Consider the following 23,441-nt stretch of genomic DNA (forward strand, 5'->3'; position numbering starts at 1 on the left):
CCCCCCCCCCGAGTTGGGTATTTATGAATGAATTTGTTCAATAAACCTTTATTTATGTCAAATAAGGCTTGGCAGCTTAAGAATTTTTTTGAGAGAAGTCTCTAAGTTGTTTAAATGTTATGTTTTAGTTAAGAATTTCTACCAAACTCCGGTATTTCATTGAAAACCCTTAAAACAGGATTTTTCAACACGCCACTCTGACTAAATCAAGGTTTTGGAGTGCTCATAAATCTTTTTTATACGACTGTTAGAATCTATTTATATGTTTAGATTAGCTCGAAACCGCTGTGCTTTCTTGTACTTTTGCTATAAAATATATGTTTTTCTTCGGAAATAGCTCGCTGTAATAAAGACGACATCTAAATATATTGCAGGTTTGAAATAATTATATATCAATATGAAAAGTTTATCAGAATATATTCATGCTGTCCGCTGTCCATTCTCACCACGCAACACGAGACAATTTCATTTTAAGAGGAGTATTGTGACAAAAACCAGTCACCCCCCTGGCCGGCCCATGACCCCCTAAAATACCCTGCCATGCCCACCCCCAAATATCAACTATTTTCCAAAATTCAGAGAATAAAACCCTAAAAAATTCATATCTACAGAAAAAAATGAGCTTCGAAAGCAGGGGAAATAATTTGATGAGAAAATCTTTACTCTTGCAAAGTACACTAACCGTATGTCTGCAGGAACCCTATCTCCTGTAGTAAGTATAACCAAATCTCCAGGAACCAAATATTTTGCTTCAAATATCTCCTCTCTTCCATCCCTGAACAATAACGATAACGATAACGATATCGACAACAACAACGACAACGACAACAACGACAACGACAACGACAACGACAACGACAACGACAACGACAACGACAACGATAACAATAACAATAACAATAACAATAACAATAACCATAACCACGCATTTCTTGTGCCGAAAACATATCGACAGTGATAGAATTAAGCACTTTTAAACCTAGAAAAACGACAACATCTTCCACATCATTGATCAAATAAAGGTTTCAAGGAAACCGCTCTCAATCAGGCATTGTCATATTTGCATGAAGGGTCACTTGAAATCATACTTCCAGGTCCTTTAACGGTATCTATCAAAGTAAATCCATTATCCCCTTTCCCTATTTGCGTTTGCGTTGTAATAATAATAAATGTGATTATATTATTAATAGAAATCCAAAAATGTTTTTATTGTTTCAATATTCAGCATTCATGAAAATCATGGAATTATTGAACTAACAATCCACAAGGTAAGAATTGTGTCATGCCCCCCCCCCCCCCGTCTCCCTTCAAAATTCTGGTTTAAAATCAAACCAAGTTTAAAGCTTTATGGGAACCCAGAGGGGATACCCTATTCATTCATTCATTCATTCATTCATTCATTCATTCATTCATCCTTTCATCCTTCCTTTCATTCATTCATTCATTCATTCATTCATTCATTCATCCTTTCATCCTTCCTTTCATTCATTCATCCTTTCATTCATTCATTCATTTTACACTTGAATTTAACTGATCAAAATATGACTCCAAGAAAGGATCAAATATTTAGAAATATACCTGATACAAGTGCAGACTGGGGGAACAAGCTTCTTAAGTTTCTCAAGAGTCTGTTCAGACCTACACAAGATAATCAAGGGGTAAATATTTTGTTCTATGATTTCTCCCCCCGAAACCCGTCGCCGTATTGAATTTTTTTTTTTTTTTGAGATTTATGTAAAATTTCTAAAAAAAACTATATAATGTCAAATTTTATCCCCTCCCCTCTTTCAAAACATATTCTATCAGAACAATATTACTTAAATGTTTTGATCTTATAACAAAAGAGATGAACGAAGACGACCGTGTACCTGTATTCCTGGACGAATCCAACTGTAACGAACAATAAGAAATGAGATGGACGAAGACGACTGTGTACCTGTATTCCTGGACGAATCCAACTGTAACGAACAATAAGAAAAGAGATGGACGAAGACGACTGTGTACCTGTATTCCTGGACGAATCCAATTGTAAGGAACAATAACAAATAAGATGGACGAAGACGACCGTGTACCTGTATTCCTGAACGAATCCAACTGTAAGGAACAATAACAAAAGAGATGAACGAAAACGACCGTGTACCTGCATTCCTGGACGAATCCAATTGTAAGGAACAATAACAAATATGATGAACGAAGACGACCGTGTACCTGTATTCCTGGAAGAATCCAACTGTAACGAACAATAACAAATGAGATGGACGAAGACGACTGTGTACCTGTATTCCTGGACGAATCCAACTGTAACGACGATGACGATGGCAAGTGTTATACTCGCAGCGTCATCGAACTGCTGCAATATCAAACTCACAGCAGCTAAAAAGAAATAAAAATTGGAAATTTGATTTTTTTTTAGATGTGTATCATCATGCTAGATTACGAATTGAAATAAGCTAGGAGGGTCCAAATAGCTAAATATGTAAGTATTTGAAAATGAAAAATAGTTTAGGAGGGGGCGAGGGGGGTATACAATTATATAAGTGTTGAGTAATCTGGCTGAATATTTCATAATAATGATTGAACTAACAGAATAAAATTGTTTTACTTTCAGGACTTGAAACCTGATCTGAGAAATCTAGATTGAGATTAATGTTTAAAGGTAAAAAAAGTATAAAATAAGAAAAAGAAAGATTCCACCCTATCCCCAAAATATCCTTAGGGGGATTAAAATGGTAATAAAGGATTTAAGCCGAACCTATAAAGAAAAATAATAGGATTCAAACGAAATTAACGGATTAAAATCTAATCCTTAAAGAAGTATGATAACAGGATTAATTTTAGGATTAACTTCCTAATCTTAGAAGAATGGTAAAGGGTTTTAATTTAGGTTAACTTCCTGATCCTAAAAGAAATAAATAAGAGAATTAAATTTAGGATTAACCTAATCTTAAAAGAAGTAGGATAAGAGGATTACTTTGGAGATTAACCTGATCCTTAAAGAAGTAGTAAAGAGGATTAAATTAAGGATTAATCTGATTCTTAAAGAACTATGATAAGAAGATTAAATTAGGATTTACTCTGATCCTAAAAGAAGTATAAAAAGAGGATTTAATTAATGATTATTCTGATCCTAAAAGAAGTATAAAAAAAGAATTTAATTAAAGATTAACCTGATCATATAAGATGTAGGATAATAGGATTAAATTAGGGATTAATATGATCCTATAAGATGTAGGATAAGAGGATTAAATTAAGGATTAATCTGATCATAAAAGAAGTATAAAAAGAGCATTTAATCAAGGATTAATCTGATCCTATAAGATGTAGGATAAGAGGATTAAATTAAGGATTAATCTGAACCTAAAAGAAGTATAAAAAGAGCATTTAATTAAGGATTAATCTGATCCTTTAAGATGTAGGATTAGAGGATTAGAATAAGGATTAACCTGATCCTAGAAGAAGTATTATAAGCGGATTCTTGAATTGTTCTAAATATTTTTTCCATATTGGGTCTTCCTTGCTCACCACAAGCTCGTTGTAACCAAAACTCTTGTATCTAAATTTTTTTTATAAATCAATGTTTTAAAATAAAAATTTAAAATAAATAAAAAAAAGAATGTTTGGAGTTTAGACAGTTAATAAAATTAATATAAACAGGTGTATTCATGATATTTAAATTTCACTATTATTATTATTTTCACTAATATCATTCAACCTATCATGTTTCCGCTACCCTCATAACACAGTTCAGCGGTTCTTTATCATTAAAAATTAACTTTTTATTAAAATTAATGACACCCTTTTTTTCGGAAAACTTCATTTGAAATCAACGCCCCCCCCCCCCTCCCCTCCAAAACAAATTCAAATATTTTTCATTATTTTAGTCTTTTATCAATGTTATTTGATTCCTTATCAATATTTCCTAGGACTTCTTAAGAAATTTAAAAGAAACCCAGACAAAAATTTGAGAATAATAATAAAATATATTCATAGATTCAAAGCTTTGTATAAATTCAGATCCTTCTCAGCTTACTACTTTAATTGGTTTGATACAGAATCAAAATATCCAGATTTATCCGGTTTTAAACATTTCTCTTTAATTGAAAACAAATTATATTATTCTTGAAACAAAATACCTTAACACAATAGAAACACATTAAAATTATATCTGTTCAATCACATGTCACTTTGTTTCCACTAATCTTAATAAATAATTAAAGAACAGCGAGTGAAGGACCAAAAATAAATCTGCTTTGCATTAAAAAATTATAAAAACAATTTTTTTAGAAAGAAATTTAAAAATCTTACTTGAATTGTAATGGTCGCTGCCTGAAAATCATTGAGCCACATATCGCCTTCCGTCCTCATTGAGCCGTTCTCCCCCCTCATTTAGTTTCATAAATTTAATTCCATTTTACAATAATAATCTGAAATCAAGTTGAAAGAAAATATCAATTTTTACAAAATTTTTATTTTCTCTGGTACTTTATCAATCTCTCTCTCCCCCAAGACACTGTCTGTATAGGTAGTGCTGAGTGGCCCTCTACTTATAGAATATAAGAGTGGCATGTATCATTCACAATGGTACCCTTCATTCCATGGCCAGATCAAGAATCAGATTTTTTAGCTTTTTCCAACCGAAAATTGATAATTTTCAATCAGGGTTTTTCTGTATAACAATTTTCAGAATTTCATGTTGATTTACCACAGTTCTTAGGATCCATTTAATTTTGATGCAAATCCAGATCCGGATCCTGAATCCGCACTGGAAAAAATGGATCCGGATCCAGGTCATTTCTTTAATATTTACTGAATTTTTTTAACAAAAAATAATTTTCAAAAATTTTTGTTTAATTTTTTTCGTTTATTTTTATCCTAAAACTTGATGAACCAATCAGAAATAAGAAATTTTTATTGTCTCTTTTTTTCAAAAGTTCAGATTTGGGGTTTAGGAGTAAAAAAGTTTTTTTTTTCAGTTTTTGGTTGATGTTTTACCCCTTGGATCCGGATCCGCGGATCCGCATATTTTTGTGGATCCGGATCCAGGAAGCCAAATTCTTGCGGATCCAACGGATCCGGATCCTAAGCACTGATTTCCAAGCTAAAAAAGAGTTAAGAGTTATTCAGATAAAGCTGACGAAAGGTTACCCCTCAAAGACGTAAATTCACCATGGGACTTTACTACCTTGATCAGATCGATAAAGTAAAACATATTGTCTATGTGGGCCAAATTGTTTAGTTCGCTTTCTGATATTCCTATATATCTTCCTGCAGTAGCAATGCACAAGTCACTTTTGCAGAGAAACCATAATTGAAAATAATTGATTTTAAAACGACCCCACAAAATTCCGCATGATTCACTTTTTAAAGAGGTTTTTAGAAAAGAATGGGTGTCCAGGGCGCCATCTAGTTTGCCAGGAAGTGAATCATACAAATTATTAGCTGTGTCGTTGAAGTAGATATTATTCTGCTTTGGAATATTTTGAACTAAAGTAATTGCAAGGAGTTATTGATCTCCCTTTAATATAAATCAATAAGACTATTCTGGACTAAAGTAATTGAAAGGAGTTATTGATCTCCCTCTAATATATCAATAAGATATTATGGACTAAAGTAATTGCAAGGAGTTATTTATCTCCCTTTAATATAAATCAATAAGACTATTCTGGACTAAAGTAATTGAAAGGAGTTATTGATCTCCCTCTAATATATCAATAAGATATTATGGACTAAAGTAATTGCAAGGAGTTATTTATCTCCCTCTAATATATCAATAAGACCAAGTATAAAAAAGAACAAAAAAAGAAAAAAAACTTTAAAGCAAAAAGAAAGAAAAAGAAAAATATTGTGCTAGTTTTGTGTTCTTGGTAGGGTACAGCGAAGCCATTTAGTAGCTGTACTTTGACTTAGCCTTGCCGTCGGGGCTAATTCTTTGCTTAAAGAACTTTAATAAAGTCAGTGGATAAAATCCAAAATTTATTTTCTAGTGAGCCAAAAAAAACAATAGAAATAATGGCCATAGCTGTTGGAGATACATTATGTTTTGTTTGCAAAGCACACTGCAAAAGTGGTACAATAAAATGCTCACTTTGAGACATTTAGTACCACAAAAAAATTGCTGAAATGGATGAAGGAGTCTTAAACCTTATCCTTGAGCTTGAGGGGAAAGGTGTTCCCCACTGCTGGGCATGCAAGCCATGTCACTTGGAATTTGCTATTCCTGCATGGTCACCCTGGCTAGTTGGTAACATAGAGATCTTAGAGAGAGTTCAGAAAAGAGCTGTTAACATGATAGTTGGACTAAGGAGCAAAACATATGAAGAAAAATTGACTAAACTTGGTCTGACAACCCTTGAGATCTGTCAGAAACACTATGATTTAGTGCAAACTTTTAAGATTCTTAACGGTTTCGACAGTCAACCCGTCTATTTGGTTTTGTACTGTAGATGACCAGCATACTAGATTTACCAGAAATACTTCCTACAACAAAAATCTGATCGCAACAAGATTTAAGACAGATATTAGATGGAATTTCTTTTCTGTCAGAGTGGTTTCCCTTTGGAATAATTTACCAATTGACGCCAAGGAGTCAAAGAATGTAACCAGTTTTAAGACTAAATTGAAGGAAATAACCATCTAAACTACTTTTCTGTGCTATTAGGAACTGTGTTACACAGCAACTGGATGAATAACTTATCAGAGAAGTCACACAGGATGAATAACTTATCGGAGAAGTCACAGTTTCCAGAGGACACCAAAGACGTTTGCACCATGGACCAAGAGGTCTCCTGCAAACCACCATAAAAGTAAGCTCAGACACATATAACAGAATTGGCGGAGGTATTCTTGTCTAATCAAGGGATTATCTCATTATTAAAACTCAGGTATCTCCAAATTTGTTTAATCAGTACTGTATCTTTGATGTTATTGGAGAAAAAAGGAATAAAATGTCAATTTATCTAGTTTACAGATCACCAAATTCTTTTGAAAACAATACTGAGCATCTTTGTAACTTGTTTAAATCTTCACCATAATAATTGGAGATTTCAACTTGTCAAATATTGACTGGGAATTGGGCACATCTGACAAAAAAGGAAGGAATCTTATACGAGCATCACAAGAAAACTTTTATACCCAACTAGTTGATTTTCCTTCTCACATTTATAGGGAACACTCTGGACTTAGCTTTTGTAAATTGTCCGGATTGTGTTATTTGTGTTAAAAGTCTTTGGAATGTAGGTAACAGTGATCATACATCTATCCTGACTGAAATGTTTTTTGAACCCATTAGTTCTGGTGGTGAAGACTTAATTAATGACTATAAAAATGCTGACAATGTTGGGTTACAACAGTTCTTTACTAATTTCTTGACGGAGGAATTTGAAGGTATAAATACAGAAGAAGCCTGGGATCTGTTCAAATCAATTCTTGAAATTGTATCAGACAAGTTTATACCAAAGAACAGGAGAAGTAAAGGTGGTAACCAATCATGGATGACAAAAAATATTAAGAGGCGCTGTAAAAAAAACCAAGATCTGTGGATTAAGTATTCTAAATCTAGAGAGGAATCAGATTTCAGAAACTTTAAAGAACTTGAAAAAAATTCAAAAAGGCATATGGAAATCTTGCAATTAACCTTTACAAAAAGTTATTTTACTACTATCTGAAAATTAAAACCAAAACCGAGGTTAGTAGGCCCCTTGAAATCTGGAAACAATACTATTACTGATAATGCTGGAATGGCATCAATGACTATTTTGGGTTCAGTGTTTACCAGGGAAGACACCATCAATGTACCAGATGTAGTGCCACTTTTCAGTGCTAGTTCTGTTGATAATATTCTATTTACAGCTAATGATGTGAAAGAGAAACTAAAACCTAGATCCTCTCCAGATCCAGATAACATCACAGCCAAAATTCTCCAGGATTTCAGTAACATTCTAGCTCCTTCATTAGCAATGATATACAATAAATTAATTTTGACAGGTGAAGTTCCTTACGACTGGAGATATGCAAATGTCATACCTATCTTTAAAAAGGGCTCTTAAAAATTACCTCAGAATTGTAAACCTGTCTCTTTAACCTCTATTCCATGTAAGATGATGGAATCCATTAATAAAGACAAGGTTATGTATCATTTTATTTGTTATCAGCTCATTAAGGATACCCAGCATGATCTTATGTCTAATAGTCATGCACCACTAATTTGTTGGAATTTTTGAAATTTGTAACCCAAGAGTTTGATAGTGGTCATCCACTAGATGTAATTTGTCTGGACTTCAGCAAGGCATTTGACAAAGTGACGAGGCTGAAACTAATAGAGAAGTTTAAGTCCCATGCTGTCATAGGTAAAACATTAACATGGATTCAGAACTGGCTTACAAACCATAAACAGAGAACTAAGGTAAATGGAGAATCCTCTGATTGGTGTGATGTTGAGTCAGGGGTCCCACAATGTACAGTCCTTGGCCCCTTGGATTCCTAGTATAAATTAATGACCTTGACACTGTATCTATCTAACTTAACATTATTTGGAAGTTTGCTGATGACACCAAACTAGCAAAAACAATTCTAAGGTCAGATGATGCTGCAGCACTGCAATCTTGTTTGGATAAACTTGTTGAGTGGGCTGACATGTGGGGCATGCAGTTAAATAGTAACAAGTGCATAGGTATGCATATTGGTCGTTCAACTCATTAAACACATACTAGATGAATGACCAGCCTTTATTAACTTGAGATCAAGAAAAAGACATTGGAATTATTATTATTATTATTTTTAACGGAAAAAAATAACGTTAAACCGAAACCTGGAACCTAGCTGACTGCGAGACGGATCTCGGATCTGGCGGATCTCAGAGCTGCACTTCTCAACGAAAAAATAACGTTAAACCAAAACCTGGAACCTAGCTGACTGCCAGACAGATCTCGGATCTGGCGGATCTCAGAGCTGCACTTCTCAACGAAAAAATAATGTCAAACCGAAACCTGGTAGATAGATGACTGCAAGAAGGATCTCGGATCTGGCGGATCTCAGAGCTGCACTTCTCAACGGAAAAAAAAACGTATGAACAGAACTGAAACGCCTCCGGAACTAGCAGAAAATGGCGACAAAATGCAACGCCGAGAAACCAAGATGACACAAGATAAGGGGACAACGAAGAGTTTGTCTCTCTCTCTTTCTGTCGACCATCCATGTTTATATAGATGAAACGTTATCTAGGAACCTCAATGATCCTAGTTATTACATTGCATAAAATATGCTGCCTCAATACTAAAGAGCTAACATAATTGCTTTTTGGCTTAAAAGATACTAACGATGAACCATGAATGTTCGTATTTAGTATATTTCTTAATTATTACGTTCCTTCGGACACCTTGCTAATGAAGCCTCAATATTATTAAAGACGAACCAGCAATGTTCGAATTTAGTACATTTCTTAATTATTATGTTCCTTCGTATACTTCTTAATTATTGTGTTCCTTCTTTCACCTTGCTTATGAAGCCTCGATATTAACGAATTAACATATGTTCGCTAAAAATGTAGCCTCAATATTAACGAGGAACAGTCAATGTTCCTTGTTATGAAGCTCACAATAATTTTCTTTAATGTAAAAATGGAAACTCGCTCCCGTGTATGTTTATGTGAAAGCATGCACACTGTTAATTGTAGAATTTTCCAATAAGAGATAACACACACTGTATTTTTAGTATCTCCCAGTCAAATTTCATAAAAGTATGCTATCCTTTAATATATAATGTAGTTTTTTCTCTTGAACTGCTGCTTTACCAATACTTGAATATAAATTTACCAGCAATCCAGACATGAAAAAACGAAAATAAATGTATCTGTTAAAATTAAATTTCGACCTTATCGATTTATAATTGTATGTACATGAAAATATCGTAAGAAAGTTTTGTGTTAAATCCATATTAACAATCTTGTAAACTATTATGATACGTAAATAAATATCTAGATTTTAATAAAAGGAATTATTAATCACACAACACTGAAACCATCAACTCAGTGTGCAAGTGCTGCATTGCTAACATAGTTCTTGGTTAAATCTCAAGAAATGTTCACTTCAGGGATAAGAAGTTTTTCCTCAACCTTTATAAACAACATGTTCAATGCCTCCTTGTATTTAGCACTCCTTTATGGGCTCCTTAGTCTGAATCTGATCAAGTAACCTTTGTAAAATTTAAAAAGAAGCAGTTAACATGGTTTCTGGGTAAACTTGTGCAACCTATGCAGATAAGTTAAAGAGTTAAATCTAGTCTTTAGAGGGTCAGCGTGTTTGGTTTAACATGATCCAGGTGATCAAAATCATGAACAGCCATTACAGGGTAAACCCTGAATCCTGGTCCTGAACAATATAAAATAGTACTGGGCTAAGGTTTTCAGTCAGCGAGTGATTTCGAAGTGGAATGATCTTCCTTCTAGAATTAAAGATTCAAGCTCTGTTATCAGTTTTAAACTCAGATATGATGAATTCCTCTTTCAAGCTTAACCAAAATTTGTATAATTTGAATGTTCTTAATGACGACAGTAACAGTTTGGTAATTTCCTAGAGAACGATTTTTGGACCTCCCCCCCCCTTTCAATCTCGTACATGAATCTCATACGTGACACATGGATATAATTGGTCATGTGGCTGCTGCGCCCAGCCCCCTAGCCTTTCCTAGCCGCAGCGCTCAGCCCAGAAATCGTCTTAACCAAACCTAACCTTTAAATAATAAGAAATAAAAATTTTGCTGAAAAATAAGTGGTCATGCACAAAATTGATGGGGGGGTACTGAAATCGTTCTGTAGGACAGACCAAACGGTTTTTATATGCATTAGATGGAATATGGCAAAAAAAACATAAATAATTTCAAAGAATGAAGCAAGAAGAAAAAGATAAAATATCAAAAAAATTTCAGGATTTAATTTATAAGCTAAAAAATGAGATACCTTTAAAAAAAACAGAGAACCCATCTTTTATATAATTCATACTTACATGCATTAAATCTGCCTTATTTTTACAATCAGAAGAATCACAAAAAAAACTTCTAATGCAGATTTATTATGATTGTTAACCATTGCACTGTAACTCCTTCTACACCCCCAAAAGGGGTCCTTGGAGTAGTCCAAAAACTAAAACTAAAATTTATGAACAACTAAAGCATAATTCAAACTTAATCAGAAGCTGGGTACCAGTAGCTTTGAATTTGGGGTTACTTTAAATAACGCTAACAGTCCCTTAGGCCGCATAATCTTACGGGGTCTATGAATAAGAACACGTATACATTATACTAATTATACTATTACTATTATCGATTCTGAGGAACAAGTACTTCTCTTGTCTAATGTCTTACAAGTGTTTGAAATTGAAAATGAAAATTGTCGATATAGGATTGGCTGGGGTTGGTTCCGGCGATGTGCTAACGGGGATATGAATAATGATAACAAAATTAGAAAACCTGTTTCCAGGCACAACAGTGAGGGAGTGCAACAACAGCATTTTGAATTATCATACACTCAAGGGAGGGAAGGCAACCTCCTTAGCACAGCTTCCGAACCTCATTTAACCTATTTGCGGCTGTGCGCGTCCCCATAGGGCTTCCGAACCTATATACCCCAATTGCAGTCTTCCGGGAATTATATTCCGTAACTGTCAATACTCAATGATGGGAATGATGTGTATTTTTCGACCTACGCAAATCCTCTGTTCTCAAGGAACTCAAGTTTAAGGTTGGAGAGAAGGCTCAAGGATGGAGAGAAGATGCAAGGATGAAGAGAAAACTCAAGGAGGGATCGAGAAGACTTAAGGTTCAGAGAAGATTCAAGGATTGAGAGAAGACTCAAGTATGGAGAGAAGACTTAAGGTTCAGAGAAGATTCAAGGATTCAGAGAATTTGACTCAGGTATGGAGAAAAGACTCAAGGTTCAGAGAAGACTCAAGGATTGAGAGAAGAGATGACTCAAGTAATGGAGAGAAGACACAAGGATGGAGAGTAGACCCAAGGATGAAGAGAAAACTCAAGGATGGAGAGAAGACTCAAGGTTTAGAGAAGACTCAAGGATGGAGAGAAGACTCAAGGTTCAGAGAAAACTCAACGATATGGAGAGAAGACTCAAGGTTCAGAGAAGACTCAAGGATGGAGAGAAGACTCCAGGTTCAGAGAAGACTCAAGGATTGAGAGAAGACTCAAGTATTGAGAGAAGACATTCAAGGATGGAGAGAAGGTTCAAGGATGAAGAGAAGACTATAGCATATTTAAGGATGGAGATAAGACTCAAGGTTGGAGAAAAGACTTAAGGTTGCAGAGAAGACTCATGTATGGAGAGTAGACTCAAAGATGGAAAGAAGACTCAAGAAGAAATTACTCAAGGTTGAAGATCGAAGACTCGAGAGGGGTGGAGAGAGGCTCAAGATTTATAAAGAGAAGACTCAAGGATAGAAGGGTGGCTCAAGGATGGAGAGAAGACTCAAGGATGGAGAGAAGACTGAAAGAGAAAATTAGGTCAAAGCAATAGAAATAGTCAGTTTTTATGCATTGTCATTGCTGGAAATAAAGCTCTAACCTAGCTATGTTTCCATCTTTTCTCCGCAGTAAGACAAATCCTCTACTTTATTTGCCGCGTTTAATTCCGGTTCAAGAACTGGTTCTGCTAAACCCAGGCACAAGTTTCCCCTCTCCTGCGAATGAGTAGATTGAGATAAATTTCACGTTATTTGGGTAGAAAGCGTCTATACAAATAAGATACAAAATCTATTTTTCATGTATTTTTTGTAATCAAATTAGTGACATTTTCAGAGGTGTCTTTTTCAGGAAGTTATCATTTGGATGTGTAATTTTAACACTGGAATATGAAGGAGCAAGAGTCGTTGAACCCTCGCTCAAACTTAACTCCTACCCTAGAGATATCAAACCATCGATTAAATCCAACTCCAACCCTCACCACTCTAACTCAATCCGACCATGATATCATTCGGACCTTTCTTAGTTCGGTTCCGTTGGGGTTTCCTTTATCTCCTGGCGCTGCACTTGCCGAATTAACGGGTTATGCACCTCTCTCCCCCGGCCTGGTGGGGCTCACCGAGCGATCATTCCATCCATCTCCTTCGCGGTTTGAGTCCTACAGCGATCTGCCGATCAGTTTTAGAAGTCGGAGTGTTAATTCGCCGCTTAGGATCGATTCGCCGTATAGATCACACACTGGCATTTCTTCACCCTTGAGAATATCAGAACAAGGTGAGATTTACTTGCATATGAAAAATTTTAAAAGTTCTTGCACAAAATTCTGTAAAACCCCCAACCCCTAATATCATTTTTCCTCGCACAAAATTGTGCTTTCCGACCTTTATCTGACAATTTCTCCTCCTTTCTTACTAGGTAGCGGTTTTGTTAGGCTGATTGCTTATATTCTTATTTCTTATTATTATATTATTCAATACCAAAATAAATCAACAATAGTATATCTTATCCGCAAAAAAATAGAGAGAAAAATTCTCTCATTATATCTTTGTATCTATTGCTGTAATCTTATATTAATCGCGCATTAATTTTTGATAAAATTTAATAGATAATCGGGTTTGTCCTAGAGAACGATAGCTGGGTACCAGTAGCTTTGAATTTGGGGTTACTTTAAATAACGCTAACAGTCCCTTAGGCCGCATAATCTTACGGGGTCTATGAATAAGAACACGTATACATTATACTNAGATTATAAATAATGTTGAACTGTTCCAGGGGCGTGAAGTGTGCCAGGAGGCATATATTTATCTAGAAAATGTTACAATTTATCGTTCTCTAGGACATTACCAGATAATTATAGTCGTTATTATAAAATATATGAAAATATTATACATGAATTATTTTTTTATTTATTTTAAAAAAAGCATAAATCAAAAGTGTCCTTAGTGGAAATTCATTATGCTGAATAAGCAATTGGTAGTAATGGTATTTACTTCTATAGTTTTCAGCTCAACACACACAATGTATAGTTTAGTTAGGCTGTTATACTCCTTTTTATTGGAAAATAAATGGTTATAAGAAAATAACCAAATCTCGACGTTAAAATATATTTGTTTAAAGATGTGCACTGATGATAATTTGTTTTTAGCTGGGACTCTGAAGAGATTCGAGCACATTCCATCATTTTCTCCGCATAGGCGTTCCCCGTCCCCTCCCCCCCGATCTCATCCCTCCCCTTATAGGATATTCCACTCTAATCACGTGTACGCTCCTATCCTACCTTCCCGAGCATTCGATTACACGACCCCCGCCCCCTCCCCCCCACAAACCAGGGAACACACCCCCGCTCTCTCCCCGCCCCACGCCGTAGATGAACCGCCGATCCAAGACTACTCATTGACCGGCCAGCTAAAAGACCAGATAAAGGTCAACTTTGTCCCAGAAATCAGAGTTAATATAGATTCTAGTCTTGACGATCGCACTGCAGTGAATTGTCGTGACGAAGGTTCGGCAATTCGAGTCCAAGTTGATCCTGCGGCTCCAGTCCACAATGATGAAGTACTAAGTACTAATTCTCGTCTTAAAGTTATTCTCAAAGAATCCAGTCATCTTATTAAAGGTATAAATTAAACAAACTTTTCAGTTTTTTGAAGGGACAGACTGGCTATGTAAGCTAGTTAAACTGAGTATGCAGTGTTGAGGACAAATTCTTTAGGATTCGTTTAGGACATATAAAATGTTTCCACGATGTATTATTACTGAGTTTGAGTCGACGTTCAAAATCATGAATTTGGGTGCGGCTAAATTTTCAGAATCCATTTTTTATATTACAAAATAACGACGACAAAAAATAAAGTAAAAATTATACATTAATTAGATGGTTAGGAACATATTTGTCATATTTTGTCAATAATTCATTATATTGAATTTCTTATTTTCTATGAATTTATTCGCAGATTTCTCAACCTGTTCCTAAACAACCAATTAGTTTACTGAAGAATTTTTTTACATTCTTTGTCGTCGTTATTTAATAATTTAAAAAAAAACAATTCTGTGAACGTATCCACCCAAAAGTACGATTTTGAACGTTGACTTTGCGCTTAAACTCAGGAGTTACAACTTTAAAAAGTTTTATAAATCTCAAATGAATCCTTTAGAATTTGTCCCCAACACTGCATACTCAGTTCAACTACCTTACATAGCCGGTCTGTCCCTTTTAAAATTAAAATGTTCTTGGAAATAAGATTATTTTATTTGGCTCAGAAACAAGATGCCTTGTGTAATCGAAATATTCCCAACAATTAATAACTATTATTAAATGTAAAGAAATTGACAATATTTTTTTCTTCATTTTTTTCAATTTTTTAAGAGTCTTGCACAAAAGATACAAATCTGAAACGAACTCGAAGACAAGATAAGAAGAGAAAAAAGATTAAGAAAACTTGCAAGTCTAAACCTATACTTAGAGAAGAGATCAGTTCTAACCCCAACCCGGAGAATGGTTCGCTTGAAACTTCTAGTTCTCAGGTAAAGTTTAAGAATAATAATAAGAATTTTCATTGCTTTTATGATTTGATGAAATAATTAAAAAAAGTTCCTTTGCTTCATTTTTATTATAAAAAAGTAATATTTTTATTATTAAAACTGTTATGTAATATCAAGTAGGAAGAGAAAATAATCTTAATATAAAAAACTGATTTTAACATCGGTTATACAAACTGTTAATGAATTTAAATCTTTGAATCATATGAAAGATGTAAGAAATATGTAAAGAAATAGTTAAAAAAAAAACATTATGTAGAAAGAAAAAGATGAGTAAACGAAATGAAAAATGAATAAAGGAATAAATGAAATAAATGAAATAAAAAATGAATTAAAGAATAAAGGTAATGAATAAATTAATAATAAAATAAATAAAATGAATAAATAAAACAAATAAATGAATTAATAAAACAAATAAATGAATTAATAAAACAAATAAATGAAGTGAAAAAATTTATAAAGGAGAAAATGAAACGAAGTATGATTAAGTTTAATGAATAAATAAAATAAATAAATGAAATGAATAAATGAATAAGGAAAATATTAAAATAAATGAATGAATGAAATAAATAAATGTATGAAAATGCAAAAATGGATAAATATATAAATGTAGGTTGAGACCAGATTAAAGAAAGGATGCGGATGTGAGCAGGACTGTTTCCAGTTTTTAATATCAGACAATGTTTATAATCATAGACTTAATATATCAAAACTTACAAAGGTTAGTGTTTAATATCAGACAATGTTTATGAACCTGATATATTTGTAGAGGGAGCACGACATGTACCTGATATATTTGTAGAGGGAGCACGACATGTACCTGATGGGTATGATGATGGCGAGCCTGGGAGATCCAAACCAAACCACCAAACTCAAGCATAGAAAGAGAAGAAGAAACAAATACATGTATCAGGTAACAATGAGAGAGGGGCGCTTACTTCTTCTTACTGATGGGCTTCTTTTTTTTTTTTTTACAGTGAAGGTTAATTATTTGACTTTTAAGAGGCTTCACAAAGATCTAAGATGTATAAAATATTTTAAAATATGCTCTGTAAGTTTGCTTATATTACATTATCCAAAACGTGTACTCCGGCCAGAGATATCAAATATATTGGTTAAGTCGTTCTATAAAAACGTTTTAAAAATAGCAAAAGAATAATAGCAAACTTGAAGAAAGTCTGATTTTAATTTGTGTAAAACATCTGAGATTACCTTTAGAGAACCTGGAAGGAAAAAAACTTTAAATGTGTCAAAACGGACTTCTAAATCGTTGCCCATCCCTACGCCTAACGGACTTCAAATTGTTGTCCATCCCTACGCCTAACAGACTTCAAATCGTTGCCGATCCCTACGCCTAACAGACTTCAAATTGTTGCCAATCCCTACGCCTAACAGACTTCAAATCGTTGCCAATCCCTACGCCTAACAGACTTCAATTTGTTGCCAATCCCTACGCCTAACAGACTTCAAATCGTTGTCCATCCCTACGCCTAACGGACTTCAAATCGTTGTCCATCCCTATGCCTAACAGACTTCAAATTGTTGCCAATCCCTACGCCTAACAGACTTCAAATCGTTGTCCATCCCTACGCCTAACGGACTTCAAATCGTTGTCCATCCCTATGCCTAACAGACTTCAAATTGTTGCCCATCCCTACGCCTAACAGACTTCAAATCGTTGTCCATCCCTACGCCTAACGGACTTCAAATCGTGTCCATCCCTACGCATAACAGACTTCAAATTGTTGCCAATCCCAACGCCTAACAGACTTCAAATTGTTGCCCATCCCTACGCCTAACGGACTTCTAATCGTTGCCCATCCCTACGTCTAGTGGACTTCAAATTGTTGCCCATCCCTATGCCTAACGGACTTCTAATCGTTGCCCATCCCTACGTCTAGTGGACTTCAAATTGTTGCCCATCCCTACGCCTAACAGACTTCAAATTGTTGCCCGTCCCTACGCCTACTTCCATCGATTGACAAGTAGTTTTATTTTATTAATTATTATCAAGGAGAGGGTACAATGCATTAGAGTCATGTGGTTAGTCAAGATAAAATATCAAAATAAACTGGAGTTGAGAACTTTTGAATTACAGAATGTGTTTAACTAATCTCTCATTGATCTAAACTAAGTTAATTCGACCTATGAGAAAAGAAAGAATGTAACTCATTCATTTAATTTGTAAGTATTCATCTTTGGGATTACTAGCATTTTTCAGGATTAAGATAACTCTTTCATATGTTAATCCGTTCAGAAAGCACTAGTCCGGAACTAGTCCGAGACGGATAGCTTTTGAATATATCTCCAAAATCAAGCACAGAAATAAATAAATTTGAGACGGGTCGCGGAACTTCCTACCGTAGATTCAAATACTGTAGCTTTGCAGTATAGTTGTCATCTATAGGACATTTACAAATCCTATATCATTGATTCAAGATACTTGGCTGAACCACTCTAGACCTGGGTTAAATTCAATAAATGAGAACTTGCTATAAATACGATTAATTGAGTTTTCACGCACTAAGCAACTATACGATTCAAATTGAAGGTCTCCTGTGCGGTTTTCTAGCCAAGATATTACCTTTCATTTCTTGCTTGTTAGAAACAATCGAGAAATTCACAGAAATAATCAATTTTTGAGCCAAAAACCGACGTTATTTTCCACATTTTTGATCAGATTATGGTGTCAAATCGAGAATTGTATCTTTGCATGAAGGGTCACTTACAGTTCCTTTTAGGTAGTGCTCAGGATCCGGATCCAAGGAGTAAAATATCAACCAAAAACTGCAAAAAAAACTTTTTTACTCCAAAACCCCAAATATGAACTCTTGTAAAAAGAGAGATTATAAACATTTCCTCATTTCTGAATGGTTCATCAAGTTTTAGGATAAAAATGAGCGAAATTTTTTAAAAAAAAATTTGAAAATTATTTTTTGTCAAAAAAATTCAGTAGATCTTAAAAGATGACCTGGATCCGGATCCGGATCCAGGATCCAGAATCCTGGATCCTAAGCACTGCTTTAATGTTTAATAAAAAACTATCTAAAAAAAAAGATTATAAATAATGTTGAACTGTTCCAGGGGCGTGAAGTGTGCCAGGAGGCATATATTTATCTAGAAAATGTTACAATTTATCAACTAAATAGATTATAAATAATGTTGAACTGTTCCAGGGGCGTGAAGTGTGCCAGGAGGCATATATTTATCTAGAAAATGTTACAATTTATCAACTAAATAGATTATAAATAATGTTGAACTGTTCCAGGGGCGTGAAGTGTGCCAGGAGGCATATATTTATCTAGAAAATGTTACAATTTATCAACTAAATAGATTATAAATAATGTTGAACTGTTCCAGGGGCGTGAAGTGTGCCAGGAGGCATATATTTATCTAGAAAATGTTACAATTTATCAACTAAATAGATTATAAATAATGTTGAACTGTTCCAGGGGCGTGAAGTGTGCCAGGAGGCATATATTTATCTAGAAAATGTTACAATTTATCAACTAAATAGATTATAAATAATGTTGAACTGTTCCAGGGGCGTGAAGTGTGCCAGGAGGCATATATTTATCTAGAAAATGTTACAATTTATCAACTAAATAGATTATAAATAATGTTGAACTGTTCCAGGGGCGTGAAGTGTGCCAGGAGGCATATATTTATCTAGAAAATGTTACAATTTATCAACTAAAACTCATCAGGTAGGAAATGATATTATTATTTGTACGAATATATGAATAATTATAAAAACTTTATAGGGGAGGTGGCTGACTTTTTTTAAAGTTAAAGTACACTTTATTTGATAATCCCCCACAAAAAAAATTCATTCATTTTCCGTGAACTAAGTGTTAACAAATTTAGCAGTAAAAAATCTGAAAAGTGCGTATGATTTTCAAGAAAGTGGGGTTATCCGCTGAGGCTGAGGTTTCAGAGACTACCTTACCTGAAGTCTCAGCCATTGTGGATACCCTGTAGCATATTTAAAATCTTTTGCGTACCCTTAGCAATTTATTTCAAAGGAGTGAAGGTTGATCGCAATTATAGAGAATGGGATAGTTCCTAGAATATTAATGTTAAGGAAACATGTGCTAGAGAATGGGATAGTTCCTAGAATATTAATGTTTAGGAAGCATGTGCTAGAGAATGGGATAGTTCCTAGAATATTAATGTTTAGGAAACATGTCCTAGAGAATGGGATAGTTCCTAGATGCCGAAAACCTTTGAAAAATAAACCTGTAAATGCTTTCCCGGAGAATCATCTGAAAGAGGTAAAAAACTATAAAGAATAAACCATTTTATTTTCAGAGTTCATGTTTCCTTTATTTTTAAATTAAAGGGACTGTAAGTGTAATTTCAAGTGACTCTATGTGCAAAGATGTCTACGCCCGATTAAACGAATCCTTCAAAGCTTCAAGTATGGTTAATGTTTGTATCGTATCATAGGAAATTGATTATTTTTAATTTTGGTTTCTTTTCAAAAGCGCATTTATGCTGCAGGAAGGCATATAAAAATTATCAGATTTGTACATTTTTCAATCTAGAAAAACATTATTTCTTCCACATTTTTAATCAGATAAACATTTCAAAGGGTCGTTGTAAATCGGACATTGCCATCTTTACATGGAGGGTCGCTTGAAATTACGCTTACAGTCCCTTTAAGCAGTGCTTAGGATCCAATTAATGTTAATGCGGATCCGGATCCTGGATCCGCACTGGAGAAAAATGGATCCGGATCCGGATCCCCAGATCCAGGTTATTTCTTTAAAATTTATTGAATTATTTTCAAATTTTCAAATTTTTGTCTTATTTTTTTCGCTTATTTTTATGCTAAAACTTGATGAACTATTCAGAAATCATGAAACTTTTATTATCTCTCTTGTTTCAATATTTCAGATTTGGGTTTAAGAGTAAAATTTTAATTTGCTGCAGTTTTTGGTTGATATTTTGCCCCTTGGATCCGGATCCGTGGATCCACATATTTTTGCAGATCCGGATCCAGGAAGCCAAAATCTTGCGGATCCAACGGATCCGGATCCTAAGCACTGCCTGCCTTAAAGCATCCGTTTTGTTTTGTTCTTCACAACTTTATTTGATCTCCCTTTGTTATTTCTTGCAACTTTTAACTCGAGAGATACGCGCTTAATCCTCAATTTTAGTTATTCCATGAATTCCAATTAAGGGATATCTGAAAGATTCACGCTTATTCCTCAATTTTAGTTATTCCATGAATTCCAACTAAGGGATATCTGAGAGATACGCGCTCAATCCTCAATTTTAGTTATGCCATGAATTCCAACTAAGGGATATCTGAAAGATTCACGCTTAATTCTCAATTTTAGTTATTCCATGAATTCCAACTAAGGGATATCTGAGAGATACGCGCTCAATCCTCAATTTTAGTTATGCCATGAATTCCAACTAAGGGATATCTGAAAGATTCACGCTTAATTCTCAATTTTAGTTATTCCATGAATTCAGGGATATCTGAGAGATACGCGCTTAATCCTCAATTTTAGTTATTCCATGAATGAGGGATATCTGAGTGGAGTTATTTTTCTCTTGAGACAACAAATGATACGAATAACTTCTTAATCCGGGAATTAGCACTCCTGAACACTATACAGTTTTACAGTTTTAACCTCAGTCCATGATGCAGGAAAGAAGGTGTTATTGGATCATTTTAAAAAAAAATTTACATTTTTTTCAGGCGCACATTTATCTTCAAGAGTTTTTGGCGAGTGAAAACAGTGGTAGGAAGAAGGGACGTTGTGATCTTACATTTATAAATCTACATTATAAATACAGGTACTTTCATCTTAAATTTGTTTATCTTCATCATAAATACAGGTACTTTCATCTTACATTTATTAATCTTCATTATAAATATAGGTACTTTCATCTTACATTTATTAATCTTCATCATAAATACAGGTACTTTCATCTTACATTTATTAATCTTCATCATAAATACAGGTACTTTCTCTTACATTTACTAATTTTCATCATAGATATTTAAGGGTTGGTGTATCTTACATTTATTATTTTTGAGCATACATTATAAATACCGGTTTTTGTATCTTACATTTATAGATATACATTATAAATACAGGTTTGTGCATCATAAATTTATAAATTTACATTATAAATACCGGTTTATGTATCTTACATTTATAATATACATTATAAATACAAGTTTGTTTATCATACATTTATAGATATACATTATAAATACAGGTTTGTGTATCTTACATTTAGAAATATACATTATAATTACAGGTACTTTCTTCTTAAATTTATTAATCTTCATTATAAATACAGGTTCGTCTATCTTACATTCATAAATCTACATTATAAATACAGGGTCGTGTATCTTACATTTAAGAATATATTTCATGTATTTAGGTATAGGTATCTTACATTTTAAATATACATTAGAAATACACGTTCGTGTATCTTACATTTTTAAATAATACATTCATTCATAAACATTCCCTTGGGACATGTGAAACCCCACAAAATAAATTGGGCCCGATCGGTTCAGCCGTTTTGACGTTTATTGCCTATACAAACAAACAGACAAACAACGTATATATTTAGATAAATTCAGGTTCGTCTATCTTACATTTATAAATCTACATTATAATTACAGGATCGTATATGTTACATTTATAAATACTAGGCTATTTGGACGCGACATCCTCCATTTCCATTGTGAACACGTTCTCTTTGTGTACATTGTAAAAAAAAAAAAAAAAACAAATTTTGCGTATTTTAAAAAAAAAATTTTGTATGATAGAATTTTAATGTAGTCAAATTTTTGTAAATTCGATCATCCATAGACCTCCCCTTGGGTTTGGGCCCGATCGGTTCAGCCGTCTTGACGTTTATCGGACACAAACGGACAGACAGACCTTACCTTTATAATTATAACTTATAAATACAGATTCGTGTATCTTGCATTTATTAATCTACACTATAAATACATGTACTTTTATCTCACATACATCTTACATACATTATAAATACAGGTTTGTGTAACTTACATTTATATATTTACATACAGGTACTTAAAATTATAGGTATACTTTACAAATACAGATACTTAACATTCCATTATAAATCTACATTTTAAAAAGATATCTCAGATTACGAAAATTATGGAAAGAACGTCTTCAATCGTTCAATAAAGTCACTTTTAGTTCTCTTGTTAAATATTATATTTTAGGGATCATTTCTCTGGGGAAGAAACCAAGATAATGGCGTACTCTACCTTCAGAAAATTCGTCAATAATCGGTTTCCTCTCATCAACTTCAAAAATGAAACCCTGGAAAATAAGCCTAAAAAAGAAACCCTGCTCTACGGTAAAAATGAAACCCTGGTAGAAGCCAAACAAAAAAAGGAAACTCTGTCAGGAATTTCGTCATCTCCGAATATATCCGCAAAATCGGACCAACAAATTTTAAGGTAGTAGTAATAAGGCTTTTCAGTATTTTTCTTGATATCAATTTTATTATTTCGTTCACCTTTCCATACTTCTCTTTCACAAATCTTTTCTTTTCTTTTCTTTTAGTTTTGTCTTTAAAAAAGAATTTTTTTTTTCACATCTTTTTCAGTACGTTATATTTTTCTACCTTTACGTTTTCATTTTATTTATCTTTTTTTCCATTTCTTTTTTATATACGCCTAGCAATCTTTCCTTTTTTATTTTTTTTATTGTCTTTTTATCTCTCTTTTGTCTTGTTTTCTCTCATATTCTGATTTTATTTTTTTCTCACTTTTCCCCTTTCTCTGTTTATAACTTTTTAATCGTCATTTTGTAAATCAATTATACATTTATTTAGGATATCGAACACTGTTTTCTAATTAGGCTTTAATCTTTTATAGCCATTTTTTTGTTCCTAGGTTTCCTACTGGTTATTTTTTTAATATTATT

General features: G+C 33.7%; 3 protein-coding genes across 4 annotated transcripts in view; 2 read left to right on the top strand and 1 right to left on the bottom strand.

Annotated features, from left to right (window-relative positions):
* LOC111701338 (calcium-transporting ATPase type 2C member 1) overlaps positions 1-11,514 on the bottom strand; it is a gene marked incomplete at its 3' end in the record, with an annotated part of 23,600 nt that extends 12,086 nt beyond the window's left edge. The window contains 6 exon segments of the mRNA XM_023472587.1: positions 683-775; positions 1,579-1,638; positions 2,277-2,373; positions 3,444-3,553; positions 10,675-10,679; positions 11,494-11,514. Coding sequence (XP_023328355.1) covers positions 683-775; positions 1,579-1,638; positions 2,277-2,373; positions 3,444-3,553; positions 10,675-10,679; positions 11,494-11,514 — 386 coding nt within the window.
* Positions 5,352-23,441, top strand: part of LOC111701346 (inosine-5'-monophosphate dehydrogenase 1) — a 34,973-nt gene continuing 16,883 nt past the window's right edge. Inside the window, exon 1 of the mRNA XM_023472599.1 lies at positions 5,352-5,369. The gene's annotated coding sequence lies outside the window, so the exon portion shown is untranslated. The remainder of the gene's footprint in view (positions 5,370-23,441) is intronic.
* Positions 12,649-22,819, top strand: LOC111701225 (uncharacterized). Of its 2 annotated transcripts, XM_023472422.1 has the most exons (10): positions 12,663-12,720; positions 12,814-13,236; positions 14,108-14,578; positions 15,329-15,486; positions 16,115-16,222; positions 16,304-16,414; positions 18,586-19,208; positions 19,682-19,775; positions 21,215-21,312; positions 22,733-22,819. In XM_023472422.1, exons 2-7 carry the CDS (start codon positions 12,852-12,854, stop codon positions 18,655-18,657), a joined length of 1,305 nt encoding a protein of 434 aa, XP_023328190.1. In that variant the 5' UTR covers positions 12,663-12,720; positions 12,814-12,851; the 3' UTR covers positions 18,658-19,208; positions 19,682-19,775; positions 21,215-21,312; positions 22,733-22,819. The 2 variants fall into 2 exon arrangements, with proteins under 2 accessions (XP_023328184.1, XP_023328190.1); XM_023472416.1 differs by having other exon boundaries at positions 12,649-13,236.

The sequence above is a fragment of the Eurytemora carolleeae genome, unplaced genomic scaffold, assembly GCF_000591075.1.
Source record: "Eurytemora carolleeae unplaced genomic scaffold, Eaff_2.0 scaffold26, whole genome shotgun sequence".
NCBI lineage: Eukaryota > Metazoa > Arthropoda > Copepoda > Calanoida > Temoridae > Eurytemora > Eurytemora carolleeae.

Excerpts from the sequence above, each read along its gene's own strand:
- LOC111701225 (XM_023472416.1), top strand. The coding sequence starts at position 12,852 with ATGAAGGAGCAAGAGTCGTTGAACCCTCGCTCAAACTTAACTCCTACC. Across the intron at positions 14,579-15,328 it reads ATCCAGTCATCTTATTAAAG|AGTCTTGCACAAAAGATACA; the intron begins GTATAAATTAAA and ends CAATTTTTTAAG. Across the intron at positions 16,223-16,303 it reads ATATATCAAAACTTACAAAG|AGGGAGCACGACATGTACCT; the intron begins GTTAGTGTTTAA and ends ATATATTTGTAG.